This window comes from Camelus bactrianus, chromosome 9 (genome assembly GCF_048773025.1).
Source record: "Camelus bactrianus isolate YW-2024 breed Bactrian camel chromosome 9, ASM4877302v1, whole genome shotgun sequence".
Lineage (NCBI taxonomy): Eukaryota > Metazoa > Chordata > Mammalia > Artiodactyla > Camelidae > Camelus > Camelus bactrianus.
In genome coordinates this window covers 74,919,680-74,944,713 of record NC_133547.1, presented here as the reverse complement: position 1 = coordinate 74,944,713, position 25,034 = coordinate 74,919,680, and the positions used below count along the sequence as shown (strand labels likewise).

The following is a 25,034-nucleotide window of genomic DNA, read 5'->3' as shown; positions in this document are numbered from 1 at the left end:
CTCTTGTTGGGGGCAGCCATAGCACTTCTTCCTCAGAGTTCCTATGAAGACAGCGAGGTTATTTATGGAAGCCCAGAGAACAGCCCTGGTACAGAGTATGCCAATGTCTGCGAGCTGCCGTGACTCTTGTTTCGTGGGTCCATCTTTCTTGACGAGGGGCCAACTGGTGTTTGTAATTATTTACTAGTCCAGATCAAAGAGGGCCTATTTTCAAAGCTTCTTTAATCCTATTAGAATCTCTGAATGTCTCCTTCTACTCCCAGTGCGTGACATAGTCTGGCATGCTGTAAGAGCTCAGTAAATACAGATCTCCCTTGACTTATGATGGGGTTATGTCCCGATAAAGCCATTATAAGTTGAAAATGTCGTTACTCGAAAATACATTTCATACATCCAACCTGCTGACCATCATAGCGTGGCCTTGCCTGCCTTACACGTGCTCAGAACACTCATGTTAGTCTACACTAGGGAAAAATCATCTTACACAAAGCCTGTTTACAATAAAGTGTTGAATACTTCATGCCATTTGTTGAATACTGTACTGGAAGTGAAAAACAGAATGGTTGTCTGGGTGCGGGATGGGTGTCAGTGTATGTGTTGTGTGCCCCGTGATCGTGTGGCTGATTCAGCTTGGCTACTTCTATAGAAAGCTGACTCCAGAGAACCCAGTCCTGCCTTCTGGTCCTGCCTTCATTCAGGACTAAAAGCCCCTAAGAGCCCCTGGAGTCAGGATCCTGACTCACTGCTGCTATCAGCATCACAAGAGGGGACCATACTGCAGGTCACCAGACCCTGGAAAAGATCCAGATTTGAAATTCGAAGTACAGTTTCTACTGAATGCGTATTGCTTTCACACCTTTGTAAAGTTGAAAAATCGCAAGTCAGGGACCAGCTGTACTCACTGGATGAATGAAGCCACCACCACGCAGTTACTGAAGTCAGGCCCCCAGGCAGGTCCCATGTACCCCGCTCCAGTCCATCCAGGCTCCCAGGTGTGAGATGTCAACCATTCACTGAGCAGAGGAGCCCTTGGGAGGCCTTTAGTTCCCTTCATTTGTGGTAGGAAATCTGAGGCCCAGAGAGGGGATGTGACCTGTCCAAGGTCACACAGCGGAGTGGGAACAGAACTCAGGCCTTTAACACCTCCTTATTCAGTGAGTATTTACGGAGTACCTGCTGCAGGTGTGGGGCCCTGCTGCGCCCTGGGTTCCAGCCACAAACAGGTAGGTGGCCCTTGCTGTCAGACTGTTGGTGGGAGGGGGACAGGCAGTGGATAAATCATCCAGGAAGTGAGCATGCAAGGTTCTGGGAGTGGTGCTTCGCAAAGAGGTAAAACCCAGGGAAGGGTGGAGTGTGACAGACCTCTCTGAGGAGGTGGTATTTCAGCGGAGATGCAGATGGTGGAGGGAGCCAGCCCTGGGAGGACGGGAAGGGAGAGCAGCCAGTTGAAGTGAGCACAGCCCCTGGGTGGAAGGATGTGGGGTTTAGGGAAGAACAGAAGGGAGGCTCTGGAGAGGAGGGTGGGGCAGCCGACAAGGGTGGGGCCATGCGCTTGAGTCTCATGCTGCTTATGAAAAGGAACTGTTGGAAAGTTTTGAGGTAGGTGAATGCCAGATTCTGACTTCCATTTTAAGGAGATAATTGGGGCTGCTGGGAAGGATGGGTTTTTCAGGGGGAGGAAGGAAGCAATGAAAGCAGGAGGTGATTGGGGAGTTCAGGGGAAAGGCGATGGGATGGCATTGGACTCACCTGGGAGCTGGGGGGCTGGAGAGAAGTGGATGGGTCTGGGGGAGGGGCAGAAGAGGTGGGAGACGGAGGTGTGGTGGGGAGGAGGTGGATGAGGGAAAGAAAGGAGTCCCGGGTACACCTTAGAGTCTGGGCTTAAGGAACTAAGGAATTGGTGGTGTCACTTCGAGGTGAAGGCTTTTGTTTTTGGATGTGTTGGGTTCAAGATTCCTGTTTGACGTCCAAGTCGAGATGCAGAGTAGACAGTTGGACCCCAGGTCTGGAGTTCAGGAGGGCAGTTGTGGGGGGAGAGAAAGAGAGAGGACTTCTCAGGTTCTCTGGAAGGGTCCACAGACAGCTCCACAGGAGCCCCGGGCAAGGCTTGTCGATCGGTGGGGCTGGCTGGTGGTTCCCTGGAAGTCTGAGAGGAAGGGGAGTTCACTGAGGAGCAGCGGAGACCCCCAGACGGAGGGGGCAGGCGGGCCCCACCCCGCTGGCTTCTCTCCCTCAGTTCAGAACCTGTCCTGCTGGCGCGCGTCGGTCGCCCCGACTCCACTCCACTGCGGTCCCCCCAGAAGCCCGGTTGCAGCAGTGACAGCAGTTTCTCTCAAGTCTGATCTTCATAAAAGCTCAGCTTGAACAGTGGAAATTCTGACTTGTGTCAGATACCGAGGAGGCTTTCATAGTTTCAAGTAGCTCGGGGTTAGATTTTTAAAGTTGAATTTCATCACATGTTTTAACTTGGGCGGGGATGGGGAGAGAGTGGAAGGGCCGTGGTATTTTTAGCCCAAAGAAGGCTTTTTTCCCTTTCCCTCGCCCTCTCCTGGCGTTCCCCCCTCCCTCCCCCAACAGATGGTTCGTCTCAATCCTATTCAAACCTCAAAGCAGAGTAGCCATCAACCTTAGGCTCTGATGAGAAAAAAAGGCCAGAATGCTATTTGTTGGGCAGATTTTTCCCCCCTTTCTTCTTTCCCCTCAGTCACAACTGGCCCTTAAATAAAATCTGCTTACAGAAAAATGTGACCTGAGGAGGCAGGAATGTGGAGAAAAAGACCCAGGAAGGAGTGGACACCACTGGTGGAACCAGCCGGAAACCACCTTCCAGAGGACTGCATGGGGTCAATTACTGTTCTGGTGGTGGTTTTGTTTTTCCTGAAAAGCAGGCAGGGGCTCTGAGTGATGGATCGTTAGGTTGGGATTCTTTGGGTTCTTTTGGATGCTCAACCCAAGCTCACTTAAGATCTGGCTCATGAAATGGAAAAATCCTAGGGGTAGATCTTGCCTAAGAGGGGCTGGCTGGATCCAGGAGCTCAAACCATGTCTTCAACACATGCAAATGCACGTGTGTGCACGCGCGCGCGCACACACCCACACACATTCATTCTCTCTCTACATCACGTCTCTCTGTGTGCTGTTAGTCTCTCCCACTAAGGTGCACAAATGACTGCCCAGCTCTAGGATGAGCCATCACGGGTGAAAGAGAGCCCCCTAGTCCATTATTTCTTGCAAAACTTGATTCTCACTTTACTGGCCAAGGTAGGTCTAGGTTTCATGGGACCCAAAGTTTATCCAATCTGGGGGGCCTCCTTTAAGTAAAAGAACACATGATTCTCTTTCACAATGATGGACTCACTCTATATTTATATTAAATATAGATATATTTCCCTCTAAGCCTAAATAAATAGGTCCCCAACTCAACCTCCCCTTAGCTCGATTCCAGAAATGCCTGTGTTCACTCCAACACCACGTGACACAAAGAGACATCTGGAAAGTCAGCGTGGAGAGAGACAGCGTTCTTAACAGACTGAGGATAAAAGACCTGATTCTGAAAATGTCACAGAAACAAACAACCATGTGAACACATTCCAACTTGGAAGGGACCCGTGCAGGCCAGGGGCCCAGAAACTTTTATCTTGGTCAGCTTCACCATGAACTCTCCTCTGGCACTGACCTAGGACACATGGCCATGAGGATGAAAGAAGCTGGTCGGGTCTGGGTGCTGGGTGCATCCCGGAAGCTTGGGGTGGGATCAGCCCCCGATAAGCCACATGGCTTGAGATGGGGGAGGGGCAGTCCACGAGAGAAAACCCGGATTCTATTATCGGAAGGAGGAGAATGGTTTCGGGATAGGCGGGAGCAGGTGTGAACTATTGTGATGTGACAGTGGCGAGGCCAGTGGCTGAGGAGGCAGGAAACTGGGATTTTAGTTATGTTTCCATACCTTCTGGGTTCCAGTCCTGATTCTGCTCCTGATTGCTGTTTCATTTTGATGATGGTGGTGGTGAAACCCCTGTGTCTAGTGTGACAGGTGCTGCACTACATAGCAGAGCAGTAGGAGGAGGATTCCGTTAAATGAATAATGATAATATTGGGGGAACAAGGAGAGAAGGTATAGCCCAAATGGTAGAGTGCGTGCTTAGAATGCATGAGATCCTGGGTTCAATCCCCAGTACCTCCTCTAAAAATAAAATAATAAATAAATAAACCCAATTCCCCCCTCCCCAAATAAAAAAAATGGGGTAACCAGGGATCACTGAGCAGGGAAACCTAACCTGGCTCCTGAGGGCGTGAAGGCGTGCACCTCAGAAGTAGGAAGCTTCAACAGAAGACCTGAAGAATGAGCAGGAGTTGGAGAGACAGAGAAAATTTTCCTGGCAGAGAAAAGCAGCTCCGCGGAGAGTCAGGACTGAGAGACAGCAGGAAGGATGTGGCTCGATCACGTTTGTTTTTCAAACTTAGTTTCCTGTTGTAAAATGCAAATAACATAACACCCTCTGTGGTGTTATTAAGAGGACTTAATGAAATAATGTGTGTACCCACTGACTTCACGAGCATCCCCTGCATGGCCCGCTGCTGTGTGCATGGATGAACGGATATGTGTATCTTTAGGACCCTCATTCCCCAAGGAGAGCCTCCAGAAACCATTTGGCCTGGAATGCGCATATGATATCTTTCTCTTTTTACGGGCAGCAGATTTCCCCTCCTAATTATATTTGGCGTAGGCTAATATTGAAATTCATCTGCATTCCCTCTAACAGCTGCTGCTGGAGGGTTGGGGAGTCAGAAACATCCTGGCAAGCCACTCTGAGACTAAAATATTTGCAGCAGATAATCTGGACGTGGACAATTTAGAAAGGCCTGTGGATACATTAAGGCGAGTGTCCAAACTCCAGCCAGGAAGCTCTGGCTTGTGTTAAATCTTATGTTGTATCAACTGAGAAGAACTTGCCAGGTATCTGGGATAAGAGAGGTGTCCGCCACGCCTCTGAGTATTAGTCATTTCTGGTCTTTGGTGGGGCTGATTTAGTCATACCGTGTTTCAAATTTGTCTCTTCTTCCAAAGTTTAATATCAACCAGGCCTTTCTGGATTGTGTTAAAGTAAGCTGGCACTTGCTGATATCATCCAGGGTTGGGATTTTAGCTGAAGTCTGGGATTCAGGAAGAGACCCACCCCTTTTAAACCCCCTTCTTTCCCATGCCGGTTACCAATGTCAATCACGCTAGAGTTCACGGTGTTTGTGATACAGCCTTCCACCCGTGGGATTTGGTGCAGTGGAGCACACTGAGATGGAGTGTCTGCTCTGTTCATGTATGGGACAGGCTGTACCCCCAGGGGCAGTAGCCTGCCGGGCCCCAGCTCTCAAGAAACGTGCATTCTGGCTGCATGGATGCGCAGGCTCCTGTGAAGCCATCAGAAGATCCCAGAGAGGACTGCAGAATAAAGTGCTAGACTGAATGGGTTTAGACAGCATTCTGCTAGCAACAGGTGCATTTGTGCAAATTGGAAAAAAGGGCCCCTCCTCAAGACACCTTTCTGCCATCTGTCGGGAAAATGTCAGAAGCAATAAACAAATCTAGGATGGCCAGCATGTGAACGGTGCCCCCTAGAGTTGTACAGTGCATAGCCCGCTTCTCAGAGCCAGTCTCCCAATGACCCCAAATGACCCTGACCCCAAGCTCAGGGGGAAGAGCCCCGAGGGGCTCATCTAGCTCAGGAGGGTAGGATCTTGGGAGGGTGGGTCTGTTTTATTTCACAGCCCTTCTTCTCACGCTGTTTGGGTGGTGCCATTCTGCTCCCTGGGTTGCTGTTATTTGCTTGGGTAAACAGTCCCAGGAAAGTGGCCATGGCTCTCCCAGCGTGCGGTCCCAAATGAGCCCCGGATGCCACCCGTTGGGTCCGTGGGTAGGCGTGGGGCACCCGTGATCAAAGTTGCCCCCATTCAGGTATTTCCTACTCTCCCTGTGCTCAGTGCTCCTCAAGCACTCTTTCTTTCTCTCTTCCTCCCCACCCCACCCAACCCCCTTTTTTTTAAACTGGGGGAGGGGAGAGGGAAGAGACTGTCTTTGATCTCAGTGGAGGAAAAGAAGTCTGTTCTGTTCAGGCTTTTGGCTAACACAACAAACAGTGTTTAAAATTTAACTTTGCTTAATTAATTAGTAATTCTGTTTAATGCTGTCTGATCTCCCTCCAAAAGGTATTTTGAAGCTTGAGAAGGGAACATCAAAGGGAGCCGGGTGAAGATGGTCAAGTAATGCATTTAATCTGGCAGTTGCTGGGGGTGGAGAGATGCCAGGTTGGGAGCTAATGTGGGACAGAGCCATCATCTGGTAAACACAGCCGGCCGGCTGGCTCCTCGTGGCTGTGGCTGTGGCCATGATGAGAGGAGGGACAGAAAACAGCTTCCAAAGGAAGGCGCTTCACACATTGCTCCAGACCTGTCTGAGCTAAGATTTGGTTTTAAGAAAGCATAGTTGACATTTTCTTTCTTCCATAGCTACTGTGTATGGTTGGGCAGGTTGTGTACTGCACAAGGGTTTCTGGTTAAGCAGGTGAGCAGCAGGTGAAGTTCAGCATGCACTGTGCCTGTCAAGGATGTACGCTGGTGGGTGTGCAGAGCTGTACTGACCTAAGGTGCGATCCCCACACTTTTCTGTCAAGGGCTTTCAGGAAAGTACATATTTTAAGCTTTGTGGGCATTGGAGGGTCTCTTGCAGCTTCTCAACTCAGCCATGATCTTTGGCTAAGCAGCCACATACACTGGGTGTGAGTGTCACTGTGTCCCAGTAAAACTTTACTGACAAAAACAGGCAGTGGGCTGGCTTTGGCTCACGGGCTGTAGTTTGCCAGTCTCTGCTCTAGTTCACCCAAGGGTACTCCATGGGCAGGGAGGGGCTTTGCTTCCTCCTCAATCTGTCCCTTCCCTCCATTTTTCTCCTACCCTTTCCACTGCTTTCCTTCCTGCTGTCAGGTTAGCAGTGCTAGTACTGTGGCCACTGAAGAATGATCGGAGTCCCCCTGAAATTATGCCCCACAAAAGATCATCACTGGGCTGAACAGGAGTAAGGGACAGGCGCAGGGCTCGGGCTCTAGTGCTAAAACCCATCTTGACAAAACTATTGCTCTTCTCTGGCTGGTTGGCCCCAGGCAGCCTGCAGTGACCCCCATTCACCCTTCTCCCACCTGCCTACAAGCCCGAGGATGGAGGGGTGGAGGGAGGGTGATCTGTTCCGCACAGGGATGGCTGGGGCCGGGTGGCAGTTTGACGTTGTTTGGTTTCAGAGGGTTCACCTGTGGATGTACACAGCCCCGGCCCCTGGCATTGGAGTCTGCATAGCTTTCTGATACCTCTTCTGGCCATTGGGCAGGGGACAGTGAGGAGGAGAAAGGCTCTCTTTGGTGGGGGCAAAGCGGTGCTGACTGTCTTTGTTCCTGGCTCCTAGACCCCAAGGCAGGTGGCTGCCAGTCTTACTGCCCATTTGTGCCTGGCCCCTGGATAGGGGCCCCTGGTGGACATCTGAGCTGGATGGACTGAGGGATGGGACCCACTGGTTAAGAGAGGACAGGTCAGGGTGCCTTGGTCTTTGGAGAAGACATGAAAAAGATAAGGGATGGAGGGGGATGTTTCCCTCCAGCCCGGGGAGAGGAGAAAGGAGGGCAGGCAGGGGAGGACCTGAGGGTGTCAGGAGGAGGGGTGCTCCAGGGAAGGAGAGCAGGGACAGAGGTTTCTTTTCTTTGGGTTTTATCAAGTGGAACTTGAAAGGCAACATTGAACCTGAAGGTGGTTTTCTGATAACTTCCCTTTGAACTTGAAGTTTGGTTTCGGTAAGCCTGGCTGGCTTCCATCTCCAGCCAGGACCTCTGCGGAGGAGGCAGCAGCTTTGAAGATGGATCTGGCCTTTGTTTTCCTTTCTTCTTTTTCTTTTTCTTCTTCCCGTGATGGCAGCAGCTCTGGCCCAGCAGGACACTAGGAGATTTCAGATGGAGGGGTTGGGTGATGCAGGCCATATGCTTGGCTGTCTTTGGGTCACTGGCCAATCTCCCACCTGACTTCCCTGGGGCTCGGTGCCATGCCGGAGCGGGACAGGAAGGGCTGGACTTGGTTTATCCACTACACCAGGAGCGGTCAGCATCTGTGGCCTTCCCTGACGACCACCCCAGGGATGAGGATGCCAGGTGTCCCCCATCCTGAGGGTCACCGAGGAGCCAGATCTTTTAGTTTTGTCCTCCTTGGCCTCATTCTGTGAAGCCACCAGGGAGGAGCTGAGTCTGTGACTGAGACGGGGTCTCTAGCTGGACCCCTGGACAGCTCTAGGGAGTTGTTGCCTTGATATGGGGGCATTGTGAGCTGAGGGCTCCCTGCATCCCACTGGGTGTGCCTGAGGTGAAGAGAAGGAAGGAGGCATCCAGGCATGGCTGCCCCAGCCCCCATTCCCAGCCAGGAGGGGAACTGTGATGAAGCCCAGTCAGTCTCTGGCCGCTGTGGCCTTCCTGTCCCCGCCTGTCTGGCCTGGTGGCCAGAGCATCCTTATCTTTATGTCCTCCCTCTCTGTCCTGCTCCCCACCCAGCCTGTTTGTATTTGATACGATGCTTTTGGGTCTATATCCAAAAGCCTCAGTTTCTAGAAAACTTAACTACTCACTTCCTGATTTCCAAAAGATTAAATGTTTGGGGACGTCATTCCCTAGACTGTTACTACTCATGGCTGGACCCTGTGTGCTGGCCCTGGGTCCTTAGCCCTTTCCCGCAAAGCTCCTTGAATCCACACAAGAAGCCTCTGGGGAGGACTGTTCTCATCCCCATTTTACAGTTGGGGAAACTGAGACACCTATGTGAGACACCTGCCCAAGACCACACACAGCGTAGGGGGGATCAGAACCCAAGCAGAGACTCACCTCTCCCCCGGTTGGCTGTGAGAGGCCTCAAGTCTCCTTAACCAAGCCAGGAACACCATGGAGTGGTCGAGAGCATGAGCCAGGCCACTTAAGTTCCAGTCCCAGCCCCATCATATACTAGCAAAGTGCTTAGCCTCCCTGTGCCTCAGTTTTCCCATCTGGAAAGTGGAGCTGATAATAGTGACTGCCTCACAAGGTTGCCGTGAGGACTGAGTTGATAAACAGTGTAGTCAGCACTGTGTGAGATCACTGCCTTATCTTTATGCCCGGAGGTCCCCATGGTGGGAAGGGCCCCATGGAGAGTGCTGTGGATAACTGCTGGGCCCACAGGGCAGGAACAAGCCGGATGCTGGGGCTCAGTCCCAACTAGAGGAGCTCTGGCCATACCTTTCCCAGCAGCCACTCTTGGGTCCTGGTCTGCAAAGCTGGGGTGTGCGAGTGTGGTGGGGGGGATGGGGTGGGGGAGAGGCAAAGCCCCCCCCACCGCCAGTTTCCTGGCCTCATTTTTGTGGCCTCATTTCTTCAGGCCTTTGACTTCCCAAGAAAGCCCATCGATGGCTGGGGCCCTTGCCCAGCTATCTCAGCTCCTTACATGGTCCTCCTGGGCCACCCCAGTAGGGCATCGGGGGGACAGTTCCTCGAGTGGGAGCCAGGCTCCGTTTGCTCCCCTGGAAAACAGGACAACAGAATCACTGCCCCAGGGCAGCTGAGGGAATCTAATGAGAGCAGCTGTGAAGATGTTCTGGCGAAGCACACGCCCAGTCAGACTCAGGTCCCCTTTGTCAGGATGAGACAAAGTGGGCAGAAGGGGCTGAAGGGGTCTTGTGGGGACCTCCTGGACTGAGTCCTAGCTCAGGGATGATGGCTGCTCCCTCGGGCTGTCCCCCGGGCACCTCTTGCGGGTATTGTTGGGAAAATGATGTCCACAGGCCATGGGCTTTCGTGCCCATCTTCCCACTGCTCCTGGGAGGACACACAAGGACCGCAGAGCCCTCTGCTCGACCCCGTTGGCAGAGGGCGGGCCCTCTAGGTGAGCAGAGGCAGAGTGAGAGGCACAGGGAGAGCAGGCTGCTGGAGATACCGTGGTATGCGTGTGTGTGCACTTGTGTGTGCATGCGTGTGCGTGCGTGCACGTGTGTGTGCCCTGCACCCACCCCATTGAACTCCATTTCTGTCCATCCTCCTGACCTCCTACCAGTGTGCCATGCTGGGTCCAGGCCAGTGGCATCTTTGAGGATGCCAAAATGTCCTCATGGAAGGCAGCACGACTGCAGAAAATGGCCAGGGTCCCAGGCTCCCTCTGGGCTCCAAAAGCACCCCTTTGCCCTCATTTACCTGTTCTTTAGCCCAATACTGCCCTGGCTGCTTTCCTGGGCTGCGAAGTCAGGGCAGAGAACAGAGGGGCCCACTAGGGTGACCTGAGCATCTGGTGAGCATCTCCCCTGGGACAGCCCTGGGCGTTACTGGGGCCAGAGAACAGAGTGATTTTGACTCCAGCAAACCGGCAGGACAGGAACGAGCCCCAGCACTGAGGTGAGGACGTCCTCGGGACAAAGCCACAGTGAGCGTGGTGGCCCCGCAGTCTGGCGTCCTGGTGTGGGGAGGCGAGGGACCCTCCTCTTCATACTTTCTCCCTTGTCTTCCCCTGCAGTGGCCCTGCCTCCCGAGAAGACAGACGGGCTGGCGAGTGGGGATGAGAAGAGGATGGAGAAGGTGAGCGAATCCTGCCCGGGCTCCAAGAAGCAGCTGAAGTTTGAAGTAAGTTCCCTTTCCTGGTGCTGGGCCCTGGACAGAAGGGTTTTCTCTTCCCGGTGGTGCTTTTTGAGGAGGGAAACAGAGACCTCTCCGGATGGGAAGGCCCCTCCCCTCCTGTGTGAAGAGCTGCCTTCTGGGAGAGGTTCCTCCTGCCCCAGCCGGGGCTGCCCCAGCTCAGCGCAGGCCTGGGGGCTCCACTGCCCTCCCCTCCCAGCTCATGCTCTCAGCACGGGGTGGTGGCCAGAGGATGCCACTGGGGAGTGGCCTGGTGGTCTGGGGGAAGGACATGTGGGTGGGCAAGGGGAGACAGCACGCTGGCCCTGGTGCTGCTGCTACAGTGCTAGGTGGACCACCTTCTTATTTGGGCCTCAGTTTCCTCGTTGGTGAAAGAAACCTTTCCTTCCAGCTCCCGAGGCTGTCCTGGGGAACACGTGGGGGCTCTCAGGAGGCAGGAGGCAGGAGGCCTTGGGCAGGTCCCTAACTCTGTCTGGGTACTCAGTTTCCTCGGAGGGTCAACACCAAAAGCAACATGCCCACCCAGAGCCCATAGTCTGCCCCATCTCTCCCTGAATATTATATTAAGCTCCTTCTGTGTGCCGAGCACAGGGCCAGGTGCTAAGAGAGAGACCCAGGCCTGCCCACTCCGAGCCACCGGCTTCTCCCCACCCACCTTTCCCCTCCCTCCTTCCTTCTCTGTTTCCTTCACGACATCCCTAGGGCAGAGCTCTGGAGCCAGCAAGGTGGGGGGTTCATTTCCCAGCTCTGCTGCTGCCCCACTCCCCTCCCCTGGGAAGCGGGGACAGTAACGACGTTGTCTTATTGGAATGCCATCAGCATCATGACCTAAGGCATTCAAGTGCTCAAAAGGGCATCCAGTGCAGAGTAAGCACTTTCCTTCTTCCTTCTAACCAATGCTGATTGACACCCGCTGGTACCAGGGAACCCGGCAGCAAATTGGGCGTGGCTCCTGCCTTCAGGGAACACAGTGTGGTGAGGGGGACAGATGAGTGACCCAGACCCAGTCACTGCACAGTCGGTGATGTGATGGGGATTTGGGGGCACGGGGATGGGAGGGCAGGGGGTTCACCTTAGTCAGGCTGAAGGGGTGCAGAGTGATGGGGCCAGGAAGAGGGAGCAGTGGCTGCAAGCAGAGATTGAGGGGGGCAGGTGTCTGAGCTGAACTTCTGGGCATAGGAGCAGGAGTTGGAAGCGGTGACGCACGGGGGGGCCTTTGGGAAGAGGAGGGCACTTGGGGTGGAGGGAACAGCAGGATCGAAGGCCTGGCAGCTTGCCAGCATGGGCCTGCTGTGTGGGAATAGGAGGCTGAGTGTGCTGGGGCCTGGGGGAGATGAAGCAGGAAAAGGGGTAAGACAGGTTGCCAAGGGCCCTGAATGCAGGAGCCGAGCAGGGCAGGCAGCATCTGGTTGAGGAGCTGGGGTGGCTCACCGCTTCCTGGGTCCCTGCAAGTCTCCTGGTGATGCTTGGCAAAGCTGAGCGCCGAGCCCAGCAGCAGAGGGAAGGGCCAGACCCAGACATCTCGCCTCCCTGGAAGCTGGAGAGGGTCTGCTTCTGGAGTGGGGCTGGCTGACCACCCATGACTCATCCATGGTCCATGAGGAAGACTCACCTGATGGGTCCAGATGGTGGGGGGTGGACAAGATGCCCATGACGCAGGTCACGGGAGATGGGGTAGTTACTTAACCTGTGTCTCCAAACTTCTAACCCAAGCTGTCTTTGGAGCCAAGTGGAGGGGCTGGGAGAAGGAATCAGGTGAACACCGTGTGTGTGTGTGTGTGTGTGTGAGCGCGCATGTGTGCATATGTGTGTTCATGCATGTATGTGTGTGCGTGCTTGTGTGTGTGTGCATGTGCGGGGTGAGTGCTGTGCTGCACGAAGCGGTACCCGGGAGAGCAGAGCGGGCACTTGGCAGGTATCAGACAGGCTTGTCACAACTGAGGGAAGGCTGACTTTGAACTCAGCATGGGCCGCCCGAGAACTGCTGGAGGGAAGCGGCTCTGAGCTGCAGAAGACAGGGGCAGGGACGCCGTGCTGGGGCTCACACCCCTGGCGTTGGGAGGCTGGGCATCTCCCTTCTCTAGGGGGCTGAGCTTGTCCTTGTGCCAAAGGGGAGGCAGACGTGGGACAGGATGGTCTGGGGGCGTCTTTGCTTGTTTTCATAGAACTTGTAGATCTTAAAGGCTGTTTGTGGATTCTCTTTCCCCAAACGTCCATCCTTTCTGGCCACTTTCTCTCTGATGTTCAGCCAGCCCCCGCGTATGTGCCGCCAGTGGCGGAGCTCACCGCTTCCCCACTCCGGGTCCCTGTGGTTGGACACCTCAGGCTGTGGGAGAGATGAAGATGACGTCATTGTTGTATTAATCGTTCCAACAAAGACAATAGCAGCTGCCACCATTAATTGGGCTTTTCTCTGTGCCAAGCAGCTTACGTATTTGTTTCCCCAAAGCAGACCCTGAGACAGGACTTGGGAGGTGATCCTGGGGAGTAGGGAAGGAGGGACGCCCGTAATGGGGGTTGGTAAGTGGGTCACAGGCAGCCAGGCTCCGTCTGCTGAGGCCTCTTGGAGAGCCATGCAGAACACGCTCAGATGTGTCCCCCAGCTCAGCCTCTCCCTTGTTCAGGTTGCCTCTGGGCATTCAGTTCCTGACTCTTTGTGGCCACTGGACAGGGAAACCCGGTGCTTGAGGTGGGCAGTCCGGTACCTGCCCACCACCACTACAGGGGAACGCGGAGGGGGCCGAGGGGACATGGGGCACCACAGTTTATGCTCCCAACAACCTTAGGAGGCCAATACCATGTTTTCCATAATTTATGAGGGGAAACTGAGGCACGGAGAAGAGCAGGGCCTTGCCCAAGTTCACGCGGCTGTGGAGGGCCCAGCGCGGGCTGGCACCTGGGGCTGACTCTGGAACTTTAGCTCTTAATGCTCTTCCTCTCCTGCCTCCCAGCTCAGGCGCCCTCCCTGGGAGTGCCGCCATGGCTCCCTGAGTTACTGTTCCCGTGTCTTCTAGTAGCTCTTAGCCCTTGGTCCAAGTTCAGTCTTCCTGAGGCCGCAAAGCCTCCTCCTAGACACCCCCTTGTGTTTCTTTGGCCTTTGAAGACCCAGAGACTATCTGGCCCCCCCCGGCAGGCACTTCTCCCAGGCCCATCATGTCTCAATCATGATGCTCCTCTTCATGTGGGGTCTGGGGAAGGCAGCAGGGAGGTGGCAGCCCCGTGACCTGGCCTCCAGGTGTTACAGCCGCTAGGTGACCAGCCACGCTCGTCTGTTGCCTGTGTGTGTCCAGGAGCTCCAGTGTGACGTGTCTGTGGAGGAGGACAGCCGGCAGGAGTGGACCTTTACCCTGTATGACTTTGACAACAACGGCAAGGTCACCCGTGAGGTGAGCGCACCCGCCCGGCCTCCCGCCACCGGCCACGCCCTTGGGCACAGGAGTGTTCATAGTGTGCACACCTCTGCTGCCCCTTCCCCTCTCCTGAAGTCGGCCCAGCTCCTCAGGGCAGGTAGGGAGGGCAGGAGCGAGGGTGTTAGGAGCTTCAGGGAGACCTATGAGCAAGGGAGAGGTGACAGAGAGGACAGGGCAGCCGAGGTGCTGTCCCTGCTGATGGGACAGGGCAGCAGGGCAAGAGGGAGGCACAGAGCCACGAGGCCTCCCTAGAGAAGCCTGGGCCCCAGTGGAGTGCTGTCCTATCTCCTTCTCTCTCAGGTCCCGGAGCTGTGGGACAGGGCCAGGACCACCCCAGGCCACTTCCCACCTTGGCTAGGCTGCCCAGGAGCTGGGGTGGGCTGGGCACCTGAAGGCCAGGCAATGCCTCCCTCACTGACGCAGGAATGAGCACCTCCCCCTGGCCACTGGCTCTGTTCACAAGCCTGTTCCTCCTCACCCTTCCCTGGTCATGCCTGTCTCTCTTCTCTCAAACCTCCCACATGGAGCATCTCTGTCCTCCCTGTGTTCCTCTCACACTTTCTCCACGCCTGGGTCTGCACACGGAGCGTCTGCCATGTGCATCCCCCATGCACGAGATGCAGAGTGGGGAACTACACAGACGCAGTTTCAAGCCGTGTGGCTCTGATGGTCTGTGGAGAGAACCAGAGCCCAAGCAGTCATAGGATCATTGTAAACTGGAATGTGTTCAGTGAAGGAGATAAACAGAGTGGTATGACCGACCAAAATGGGCGGGAGTGTGCAGGGAAGCCTCCTGGAGGAGGTGACGTGGGTGCTGAGCCGTGCGGCGTGCCAAGCTGGGGGACAGCCCTGGGCCTGGGAGAGTGAGGTGCTCAGGGTGTTTAAGGAAATGGAGGAGACTGGTACAGTGGCTGCTTAACTGCTTATCCGGAGACAGGGCTTCAGCCAGAGGCCAAAAGGACAGGTCACATGGGGCCTGTAACCGATCTGCATAGAGGTCTGAGATTAGCATGGCTGGCTGCACGCCTGCCCCCTGGCCAGCACGTGAGGGCTGCAGGGTGTTCCAAGGGAGAACTGAAGCTTTGCCATCTTATCTCCCTGTCCTGGTTCAGGGCTCAGTGTTTTCTTCTCTGCAGATAGTACAGGGAGGGTTGCCAGAGGGGAGACCTGGGTGAAAAAAGGCCATCTCTCCTTTAGGCTGTGATTTAGAGGATGTTCTAACAGGTTGGAAGAAGAAGCTGTGAGTGACTTTTTTAATCATTCAAGACTCTTTGGGGTGTGACAGAACTCCAACACAAACTAAGATAAATTAAAACAAGCAAACAAAAAAAGAGGACTGTATTGGCACATGTTACTGAAATTCAATCCAGGAGCACTGACTTCAGGCATGGTTGGATCCAGGGGCTCAGTGTCTTTAGGACTAACTATTCTTCACAGTTTTCTTACCTCTGTATTCTTTATCAGGCAGGCTCTCCTTTTGGCAGGAGCAAGACAATGGCTAATAGCTTCAATCTATATGCCATGCTGTCTGCAGCCGCCCTCCACCCCTAAATTCAGAATGTCAGCTGGAGTTCCAGAACTGAATCTCACTGGCTTTGACTGGGTCACATGTCTGGTCCTGAACCAGTCATTTTTGCCATAAGTTTGTGAAGATGTGTTTAATGGCCAGTTCTGGGGCCGTGTGCTCATTCTGGAGTCAGGGGAAAGTTATTTGACACGTGAGTCACATCGCTTGAAAGTGGGAGGGAGGATGGATTTGGCTCACAAAATAAAATCAAAGTGCTATTATTAGGAGAAGGGAAAATGGATTCGAGGTAGGCAAAGCCCCCAGAGGGACCTGGGTGTTTGAGAAGCAGTGGAGACCATTCCCAGTTTGGGACTCTGGGGAGATAGGGGATGGTTTAGGTGAGACCCCCACTAGTGCCCTCCAGCTGCAATGCTTTCTGTGAGGAGTTACTCTTTTTCCAGAGAGCGGAGTCCCTGTTCCCCACCCTCCCAGTCTGTTTGGGAGTGGCAGCTACAATGTCATTATCTTCACAGGGGAAGCATCACAGGCTAGTAGCCTGTGTAACGGAACTGAATTGGGGGGGGCACCTATTTGTTAAATCTCTGGGCTAGCCAGCCTGGGTTCCAGGGGTGTGCTGGAAGCTCCCTCTCTTCTAACATGTGCAGTGGCCAAGAGAACTCAGCCCCCCGTCGCCACCACCTTTTTTCCGGTTCAGAAGAGGCTGAGGAGCCTCATGAGCTGATGATAAAAAGGGTGTGCCCCCCACCTAGGAGGCCTTACAGGAACCTTGCAGGCAGTCATTGCTTTCTGATTCTGCATTCTGCTTTCCTTTAACCCTTGGTAAAAAGAGAAATAGCCAGGAAGTGAGGATTTCCAGGGAGGGTGCCCCAGCCCCAGAGAGAGCCTTCACTGGTGTCTTTCCCCTGCCAAGGAGCAAGGAGGTTGGTTTCCAGTCCAGGGAAGACCCAGCCTGGTGTTTCCCCTGGTCTATTTTTAGCCCCAAAGCCACTCCTTCAATCTGACTATAAATACCATTCCCCTCCGCACATTCTGGCTAGTAGCACGCAAGTTCCTGCGTGCTGGGGCAGACCGGCTCCTGGCTCCCGGCAACCACAGCCTGCAGCTGGCATCTGGGCTGACTTCCCAACTCAGAAGAAAGTCCCTCTTCATTCTTCAGGTGTTCATTTGTACCATCAATATTCACAGGCACCCACTCCTCTGTGCCAGACTCTATGCAGTCAACAGGGCTGATTTTCCAGCTGGGATTGCTCACTTGTTTGTAGACCCTGAATCAGCTGGGACCCTCTGGGATTGCACACCAGGACCCCAGGCCTGCTATTTGATGCTTAGGTGGCGATGTTGGTGGACCTCACTTTCCTCATCTGTCAAATAGAGATAATGACTCCCCTTTCACGGGCTTCCTACAATGATGAGAGAGAGTGGGCAACTGTAGCTGTGCAGAGCAGCTCAAGGGAAAGAGAAGGGAGAAGAGGGGTCCTTTGTGGGCTTTGCCAGAAGAGCTGGGATCCCCTGTGAGTCAGCCAGTGACTGGCTGGAGCCCAGATCCTAACTGGCAGCCCCAATCTAGCCCCCAGATATTCCAGCCCAGTACAGGCCACAAAATCAAAGACAGATGAATTGGACTACATTAAAATTAAAAGTATCTGTGCATCAAAGGACACAATCAGCAGAGTGAATGGCAACCTATGGAACAGAAGAAAATATCGGCAAAGCATGTGTCTGAGAAGGGATTAGTATTTAGAATACATAAAGAGCTCCTACAACTCAACAACAAAACAACTGGATTAAAAAATGGACAAAGACTTAACCAGACATTTCTCCAAAGAATATATATAAATAGCCAATAAGCACAAGAAAAGATGTTCAGCATCACTAATCATCAGGAAAATGCAAATCAAAACCACAGTGAGGTATTACCTCACACCTGTTATGATGACTGTGATCGAAAAGACAAGAAATAACAAGTGTTGGTGAGGATGTGGAGAAAAGGGAACCCTTGTGCACTGTTGGTGGGAATTTAAATTGGTTCAGCCACTATGGAAAATCGTATAGAGGTTCCTCAAAATATTAAACACAGAATTACCATACAATCTAGCAATTCCATTTCTGGGTATACACCCAGAAGAATTGAAAGCAGATTCTCTAAGAGATACTTGTACAGCCATGTGCATAGTGGCATTACTCACAAGAACTAGAAGGTGGAAGCAACCCAAGAGTCCACTGATGGATGAATAGATAAGCAAAATGGGACCTATCCATACGTGGTACGTTATTTAGCTTTAAAAAGGAAACAGTATAACTGAAAAATTGTGCTCTACACTGGAATTTGACACAACATTGTAAAATGACTATAACTCAATAAAAAATGTTAAAAATAAAATAAAGTAAACTGTCATAATAAATAAATAAATTTAAAAAACATAAAATAATAAATAAAAAGGAAGGAAATTCTGACACATGCTACAACATGGATGAACCTTGAGGACCTTATGCTAAGTGAAAGAGGCCAGTCACAAAAAGACAAATGCTGTGTGCTTTCACTTATTTGAAGTACCTAGAGGAGTCAGATTCAGAGAGACAGAGAATGGTGGTTGCCAGGGGTGGGGGGCAGAAGGGAATGAGTTGAAAAAAATTAAATTAGTTGCCAGTATCAAAGATTCTGAAGATGTAACAGGAGATTCTGGACACCTGGCTTCTCTGCAGTGACCCTCAGCCTGCATTGCCACATTGCAAGGCAGCTGAGCTGGGTGGCTGCCACCTCCTGTGGGCAGGGGACAGTATCCCAGGTGGCCCCTCTACTCCTGGTCATCCATCCACTCACCTGCATGGCCATGGCAGTGCTTGGTGTCACCTCTGCCTAAGAGCTTCTGGGTAAGGAGCAAAGCGGGCTGAGTCCGTCTGAGTTCCAAAGAGATGCTGGGCAGATAATCGACCATCTGTGAGCTTGATCTCTGGAGAGTAAATACCTTTTCCAGAGGTTTCCAACATCATTTAAAAGCCTCCCTTCAGACAAAGGACCTTAGCAGATGCCAAGAACAAAGGGAGACCCAGTGAGGTGGACCCAATCCCCACTCCATCCCCCGATCAGAAGGATTTGAAACGCCCTGTGGAGCATGGATTGGAGACCACTGTTCTGGTTAAGGGGGTACCTGAGGCTCAGAGGGAAGATGAGATTTGGCCAAGTTTTCACAGAATAGCTTATCTTTAGGGACACATCCACTTTTCCATTTTTCATCTAGAAGGTGCTCATCAGACCTGAAGCAGACGCTGCTGACACCCGCCCCCACTGTATCCATGGCCTTCCTGTAAGATTACCTGTTAGTACCCAGCATAAGAGCTTTCTCTGGTGCCTGGGAGATGGCTTAATCTTTGCAGGACAGCCCAGAGGTCCAGAGGATGTAGCATCCCCAGGGCAGCTCTCCACCAGCAGCAGATGAGAGTTTTCTGAAGCGACTTCCACACAGTCCCTCTGAGGGCCTTTGTGCCACTGAGCCCCGCTGCCTACACCCTTCCTGCGCTCTCAGATCATTCATTCTCCCTCGTTCCCTCACTCTTGCTTCCCCTCCCAATGAACCTCTGACATCCAAGTGTTTGCCTGATGCTGGGCTTTGGAGGAACCAGGGGGATTCTGCCCATCAGATTCCCCAGGCCCTCTGATTCCTTTGTTTTATTTTGTTTTATTTTTTAAATGGAGGTACTGGGGATTGAACCCAGGACCTCGTGCATGCTAAGCATGCGCTCTACCACTGAGCTGTACCCATCCCCATCCTTTGTTTTAAATGCATGTGACTGAAGCCTGGGTGGGGCTCTGCTTCCCTCCTCATCCAGGACATCACCAGCCTACTGCACACCATCTACGAGGTGGTCGACTCCTCCGTCAACCACTCCCCGACATCGAGCAAGACGCTGCGGGTGAAGCTCACCGTGGCCCCCGATGGGAGCCAGAGCAGGAAGAGCATCCTTGTCAATCACCCCGGTGAGGGGCTGGAGGCCCATCCTGGCCGTGGGGGTCAGTCCACTCCCAGCCCTCTGGAAGGGTCAAATCCCCAGCTAGGAGGAGTGGGCGGGAGTCCTGGGGGCTCTCCTGCGAGCCGCTCTGTGGACAGGAGGGATCTGAGCAGGTCCTGGAGGGGTAGGGTTTAGGTAGGGAAGGAATTCCAGAGCACTGGAGGTGGGCCTGGCGTGGCAAGCAAGTAGAGGCTTGTGTTGTGGTGAGTGTGGGTGGGCAGGCCCTGGAAGGCAGCTAAGGCGTCTGGGGAGGAGGTGAGTCTGGGGGAGGAGTTAAGCAGAGCAGGTAGCTATGACGCCTCTCTATTTAGTCCTGGCTCGGGGAACCCTCCCCACAGAGCCGTCCTGAAGCTGCTGTGGGTCAGTTTTCAAGGGCTGTGTGCCAGGCAGTGGGACAACCTGGGCAGGGCTGGGGAGCCGGGGAGCCAGGGGGCCGGCAGGTGCAGGAACACGATACTCACCAGCTGTTTCTCGGGCGGGACTCAGACCTGCAGAGCACCAGGCCCAGAGCGGAGACCAAGCCCGCCGAGGAGCTGCGAAGCTGGGAGAAGAAGCAGCGAGCCCTCCTCAGGTACAGCAGGCAACGGCCTCTGAGCCCGGATTGAGCACCAGCTGTGTACCTGCCTCTGAGGGATTCTGAGCAGAAGGCCGCTGTCCTGTGTTCTCCCCAGAGGGCAGTGATTTCAGAGGACAGGCTCACAAATCAAACTCAGTTTTCCAAAATAGCTAAATGTAGGTCTACAGCACTTCATCCAAAATGCTTCGGGCCAGATGTTTTGGAATCCGGCATTTGCTGGGTTTGAGAAAGGGTCTCCTGGTGTATTTCTCATGCATTCTATTTGGGGTCTGAGAGGCACCTCAGGATTTAGTACGTCGCTATTTCTGCAGAGACGTGTATAAATACTCACACTAAGGGAGATAAAGACTATGGCTACTTTCACATCTGTTTAGAGCAAGCTTGGCTGCCAAATGGGTTATGAAAAATCTTTGTTTTCAGGCGTTTTGGATTTCAGAATTGTGGGTAAGGCAGCATCTGTCTTTCACCTGTTGTTATTTTTTGAGCTACAGGGAAGGAAGGGAAGAGAGGGAGGGAAGAGAAAAGAGAGAGACTGGGTGAAGAAAAGCGTTGAGTAAACGGTAATATGAAGTAACTAATATGGGAGGGGTGAGTGTGTGATACCTGCTGCGAACATGGAAAGGGAATGACGGGCAAGTACTAGCTTAGGGGAAAGGGAGAAGGCCGTCCAGGCAGGCACACAGCATGGTGTGGGGGCCGGACTGAGAACTGAGGGGCCCAGGCTGGCTACAGATATGGGGGGCTGTTCTGGGGGCAGCAGGGAGGAGGCAGGTGGGTGTGGGCAGATCACAGGGGCCCCTGAAGGGGAGGGGCAGGGAGCCCAGCATCCTGCAGTGAGAGAATGGTCACCTCTCTTCCCTGCACCCTGTGCTGCACACACACTGGGAGGGCCCATTCTGGGCCTTGGGCAGTTTACAGAATCTGCCAGCCTCAACTCCAGGGCCTGGGGGCTTCTGTTCTCCCCACCCCCTGGGGAGCCAGGAAGGCGTTAAGGGACACACAGTTTTAAGCCTAGCTTTGGAGCATCCTTAGGTTCTGACCAGTAAACCTCTCCTTTGCTTTGGGCCTGTTCAAAGCATCATCCCTGTCCAGTCCTCCCAGAAGGCCCAGGGAGGCCAGGCAGGGGAGGAAATGGGGGCATAGAATGAGTGCAAGGTGGCCAGTCTCTCCCTCCCTGTTCCCAAGACCCAGATGGAAATTAACAGACATCCAGAAGGACTTGTCCTGCTGGCAGCTTCCCAGTAGCTTGTGGGACCTCTCCCATCGTGGGGCCAGGGCCCACGTGCTTGCTTGCCTTCCCTGCTAGGTTCCAGGGTGACAGCCGTCTGGAGCAGCATGGCTGCTACCACCATTGCGTGGATGAAAACATTGAGAGGAGAAACCACTACTTAGATCTCGCCGGGATAGAAAACTACACATCCCAGTTTGGGCCTGGTAAGGGAGTTCCTTCACCAGGGAGGGCGGCGAGGGGAGGGTGTAGCTGGGTGGGCAAGTGGGCCAGGGTGGAAGGTGTTCACTGTCCCCCCTGGGCTGGGGGAAGGCGTTGCTTTTACTGGACAGATGAAAGTCTTCTTGGCGGAGATGACATTCAAAACAGTTAAAAAATGAAAACACACGCACAAAGTTGAACAAAATCAAATGGTATCCAAGTGCTTATAATACAATGAAAATGACAGTTCAGTGCTGCACCCCAAACCACCCCACCCTGTTCCCCTGTCTTCCAGTGAGGATCCTGGCTTAATTAGGCAAAACATGGCTCTGTCCTTGACATCTTAGCTCTTACTAAGATAAATGAAGACACAGTCCACTTAATTTCACTCCCCCCAGCGCCCTTCTCCCCTTCCTCCTCTTATGTTTAATTCCTCTGTGGGTTACCTCTAAGTTAAGGGATTTGCTTGTCGATTTCCTTCGTGCTCCAGTGACCTTAGACAGTTAACAATGTCTCTGTCTCCTCTCTTTCAAAGTTCTCACAAGAAAACTTAATTATTTTTAAAGATCTAACAAACAATTTTTCCCACTTAGCAGATGGCAAAGTTCCATTCGAGAAAAGTTTCCTCCAAGGCAGGGAGGAGCAGTCAATGTGTGGGGAGGGGGAAGCTCTGATAAGGAACAGCTGCCTCTACCAGTCTTGGAGAACTAGGGGTGGGGGTGGTTTCTGGGACACTGCAACACCGGCACACAGTAGGTGCTCATGAAATCTCTCTTGAATTGGTCCCTAGGCTCCCTGTCCGTGGCCCAGAAGTCAGAACTGGCCCCCCGCACCTCCAACCCGACTCGATCTCGCTCGCATGAGCCAGAAGCCGTCCACGTCCCGCAGCGGAAGCCGCCCGGCGCGGACCCGGCCTCCTTCCACTTCCTTGACGCCCAATTCGCCAAGGTCTCGGAGGTCCAGCAGCGGCTCCGGGCCACCCAGGACGGGAGCAAGCACTTTGTGAGGTCCCCCAAGGCCCAGGGCAAGAGTGTGGGTGTGGGCCACGCGGCCAGAGGGGCAAGAAGCAAACCCCCCGTGGGACCCGCCGTCCCTGCGGTGTCCCCGTCCGCCCACCTGGCCGCCAGCCCGGCCCTGCTCCCCACTCTGGCGCCCCTCGGGCACAAGAAACACAAGCACCGCGCCAAGGAGAGCCAGCCGGGGTGCCGGGGCCTGCAGGCGCCGCTGGCCGTGGGCGGCCCCGTCGTGGGGCGGGACCACGTGAGGGAGCTGCCCGCCGTGGTGGTGTACGAGAGCCCGGCCGGCCAGGCGGTCCAGAGACACGAGCATCACCACCACCACGAGCACCACCACCATTACCACCACTTCTACCAGACATAGAGCCCCGCCCCCTGCCCCGCCCCCGCCGTATGAAGGACCCCCTCCCCCTGCCCCCAAGGCATTATTATTCTATTAATTATTGTTATTATGACGATTATTGTTATTAATAATTATTGTTACTCCACTAATATTCAGCTAGCCTCCATGTAGAAGATATATGGAAACACAGAACTTAACTTTTATTTATATATTGTGGGGACTGCATAACTTACCCAAGAAGTGACTCTGGGTCTGGAAGTGGCCTGTAGCGGCAGAGGCTCCCTGGGGATCTGGAGCTGCCGGGTCTACGAAGGACATCCCACACCCATCCCAGCCCCCGGGAGCCCTTGGCCAGAGCTCTGCCCCACCCTAGTCTCTTCCAAAAGAACACCCTTACCTGGCCTGGCTTCCAGAGACCCTCGAAATCTCCGAGAAGATAAACAGCTGCTACCTCTTAGTATTATTCGGATTTTATTTTGCCCTTAACTGATTGCAATGTGCTACAAGGGATTTCAGCGGACTGCAGACGTGCGACCTTCCCAGCTGTTGTGTTTTTATGTCCCAGCCTAGAAACCTTAGCTGTCCTTTCTGGAGTTATCTTTCATGCGTTTCCAGTGGGATCATGCCCTCGCCCCAAACCACTCCCATCTTCTCTGCCATGTGCCACATGAAAATACACCTCTCTCCTTTCTCTCCTCCTCCTCCTCTCTTCTTTAGAAAGATACACACACATGTTTGAAGACTACCCCCTGAAACCGGCCTTCTTATTTTGGAAACCTCTGGAGAGGGAACCAACCACATAAACAAGCGTGGTTTTCCAAGATTGGGCAATTGTGTGTTGTTGGTTGTGACCGAAGATGTGGAAACCTCGGGTCCTATCGTTGGCAAATATAGATGTACCTACGTGGTTCTCTAACAGAGCTTCCTGTATCTATAGGTAGATGCCGTCAGTCCGTTTCTATGTATCTTTCTATAAATATACACTCTCAGGTACCTTTTCTGGTGTGCAGAAATCCGTGGTTTGCTTCTCTAGACACATCCTAAGCCCAGACATGACCCTGCATGCCTCTTGTGGGGGCCCCTGTCCATTAGGTGCCAGTAGCCACTTGCTTGTCATTGGGGGTCCTTTCTTGAGGTTTGGGATCTGGCAGATTTGGGAGAAGCCTGTTGGAGTACAGAAACTTGGAGGGAAATGGGGACAGTGGCCAGAGTTGGGACCCTGGAGCAGTGTCCTCTGCAGAGCAGGATTTTGTTTGATGGAGACCTGGGGAGGCCAGGAAAAGGACCCCTGCCAACCAGTCGAAGACCCTGTGAAAAACTGACGCCACACATTTATAACTGGGTAATTTGGGGTGAGTTGAATAAAGGGAATATTTACAATGTGTGGGCAAAGCTTCTTGAAAGAGTGCAGGGTTCTGGGCTGGCACTATGGGTGCCGCCCCGACCCCTGGAGTCGGGGGGGGGTGGGAGGGAGTCATCCTCAGCAGACATGGGGATGGGGCCACCTGGAGGAGCCATGACCTTCACTCAGAGGATGCAGCCAGCTTGTGGGGATCCTATAGGGAAGTGGCTTCCTGCCCTCACTCCCCTGCCTGCCCGTATCCTGCTGAGGCCCCCTTGGCTGAAGCCACTGGGAGCCTGAGACCAAGGGAGCTGTTGATGGGGGTCACAAGGGCATTCTTCCAGGGCAGAGGAGAGTGGAGGGTGAATCTGGAGGGGCACAGGAAGAAAAAGCGGCTCCAGCTGCCTGTCTTTCTGCTGCTTGGTCTCCCAGCTGGCACCCCCTTTTCCAGAGCCTCAGGTGTTGGTTTAATGTGGTTGGTAAGGAGTCATTTTTAAAGATAATAAAAATTAGTTATTGTCACTGTAGTATTAATTTTATTAGTTACTGGTGTGCCTGGGACTGGATTGGAACAGTTAATCCTGACAACAACCCTGAGGTAGCCAGTGGAAATGCGGGGAGCACATCAGGCTCAGAGAGGTTGAGTAACAGTCTTGAGACCACACAGCAGGAGACAGATGTGGGATTCTAGTCTTCCTTAACCACTGGATT

The 25,034-nt window shown here is 53.4% G+C and overlaps 1 protein-coding gene across 2 annotated transcripts in view; it reads left to right on the top strand.

Annotated features, from left to right (window-relative positions):
- The window catches only part of NKD1 (NKD inhibitor of WNT signaling pathway 1), an 84,984-nt gene extending 61,004 nt beyond the window's left edge, over positions 1–23,980 (top strand). Inside the window, exons 5-10 of one of the 2 annotated variants that reach the window (XM_074370777.1) lie at positions 10,552–10,658; positions 13,961–14,056; positions 19,437–19,584; positions 20,103–20,187; positions 21,500–21,627; positions 22,413–23,980. In XM_074370777.1, coding sequence (XP_074226878.1) covers positions 10,552–10,658; positions 13,961–14,056; positions 19,437–19,584; positions 20,103–20,187; positions 21,500–21,627; positions 22,413–23,002 — 1,154 coding nt within the window. In that variant the 3' untranslated portion in view covers positions 23,003–23,980. Of the gene's footprint in view, positions 1–10,551; positions 10,659–13,960; positions 14,057–19,436; positions 19,618–20,102; positions 20,188–21,499; positions 21,628–22,412 lie in introns of both variants that reach the window. The other variant, XM_074370776.1, reaches the window with a different exon arrangement.
- The last annotated feature ends 1,054 nt before the right edge of the window (positions 23,981–25,034 follow it).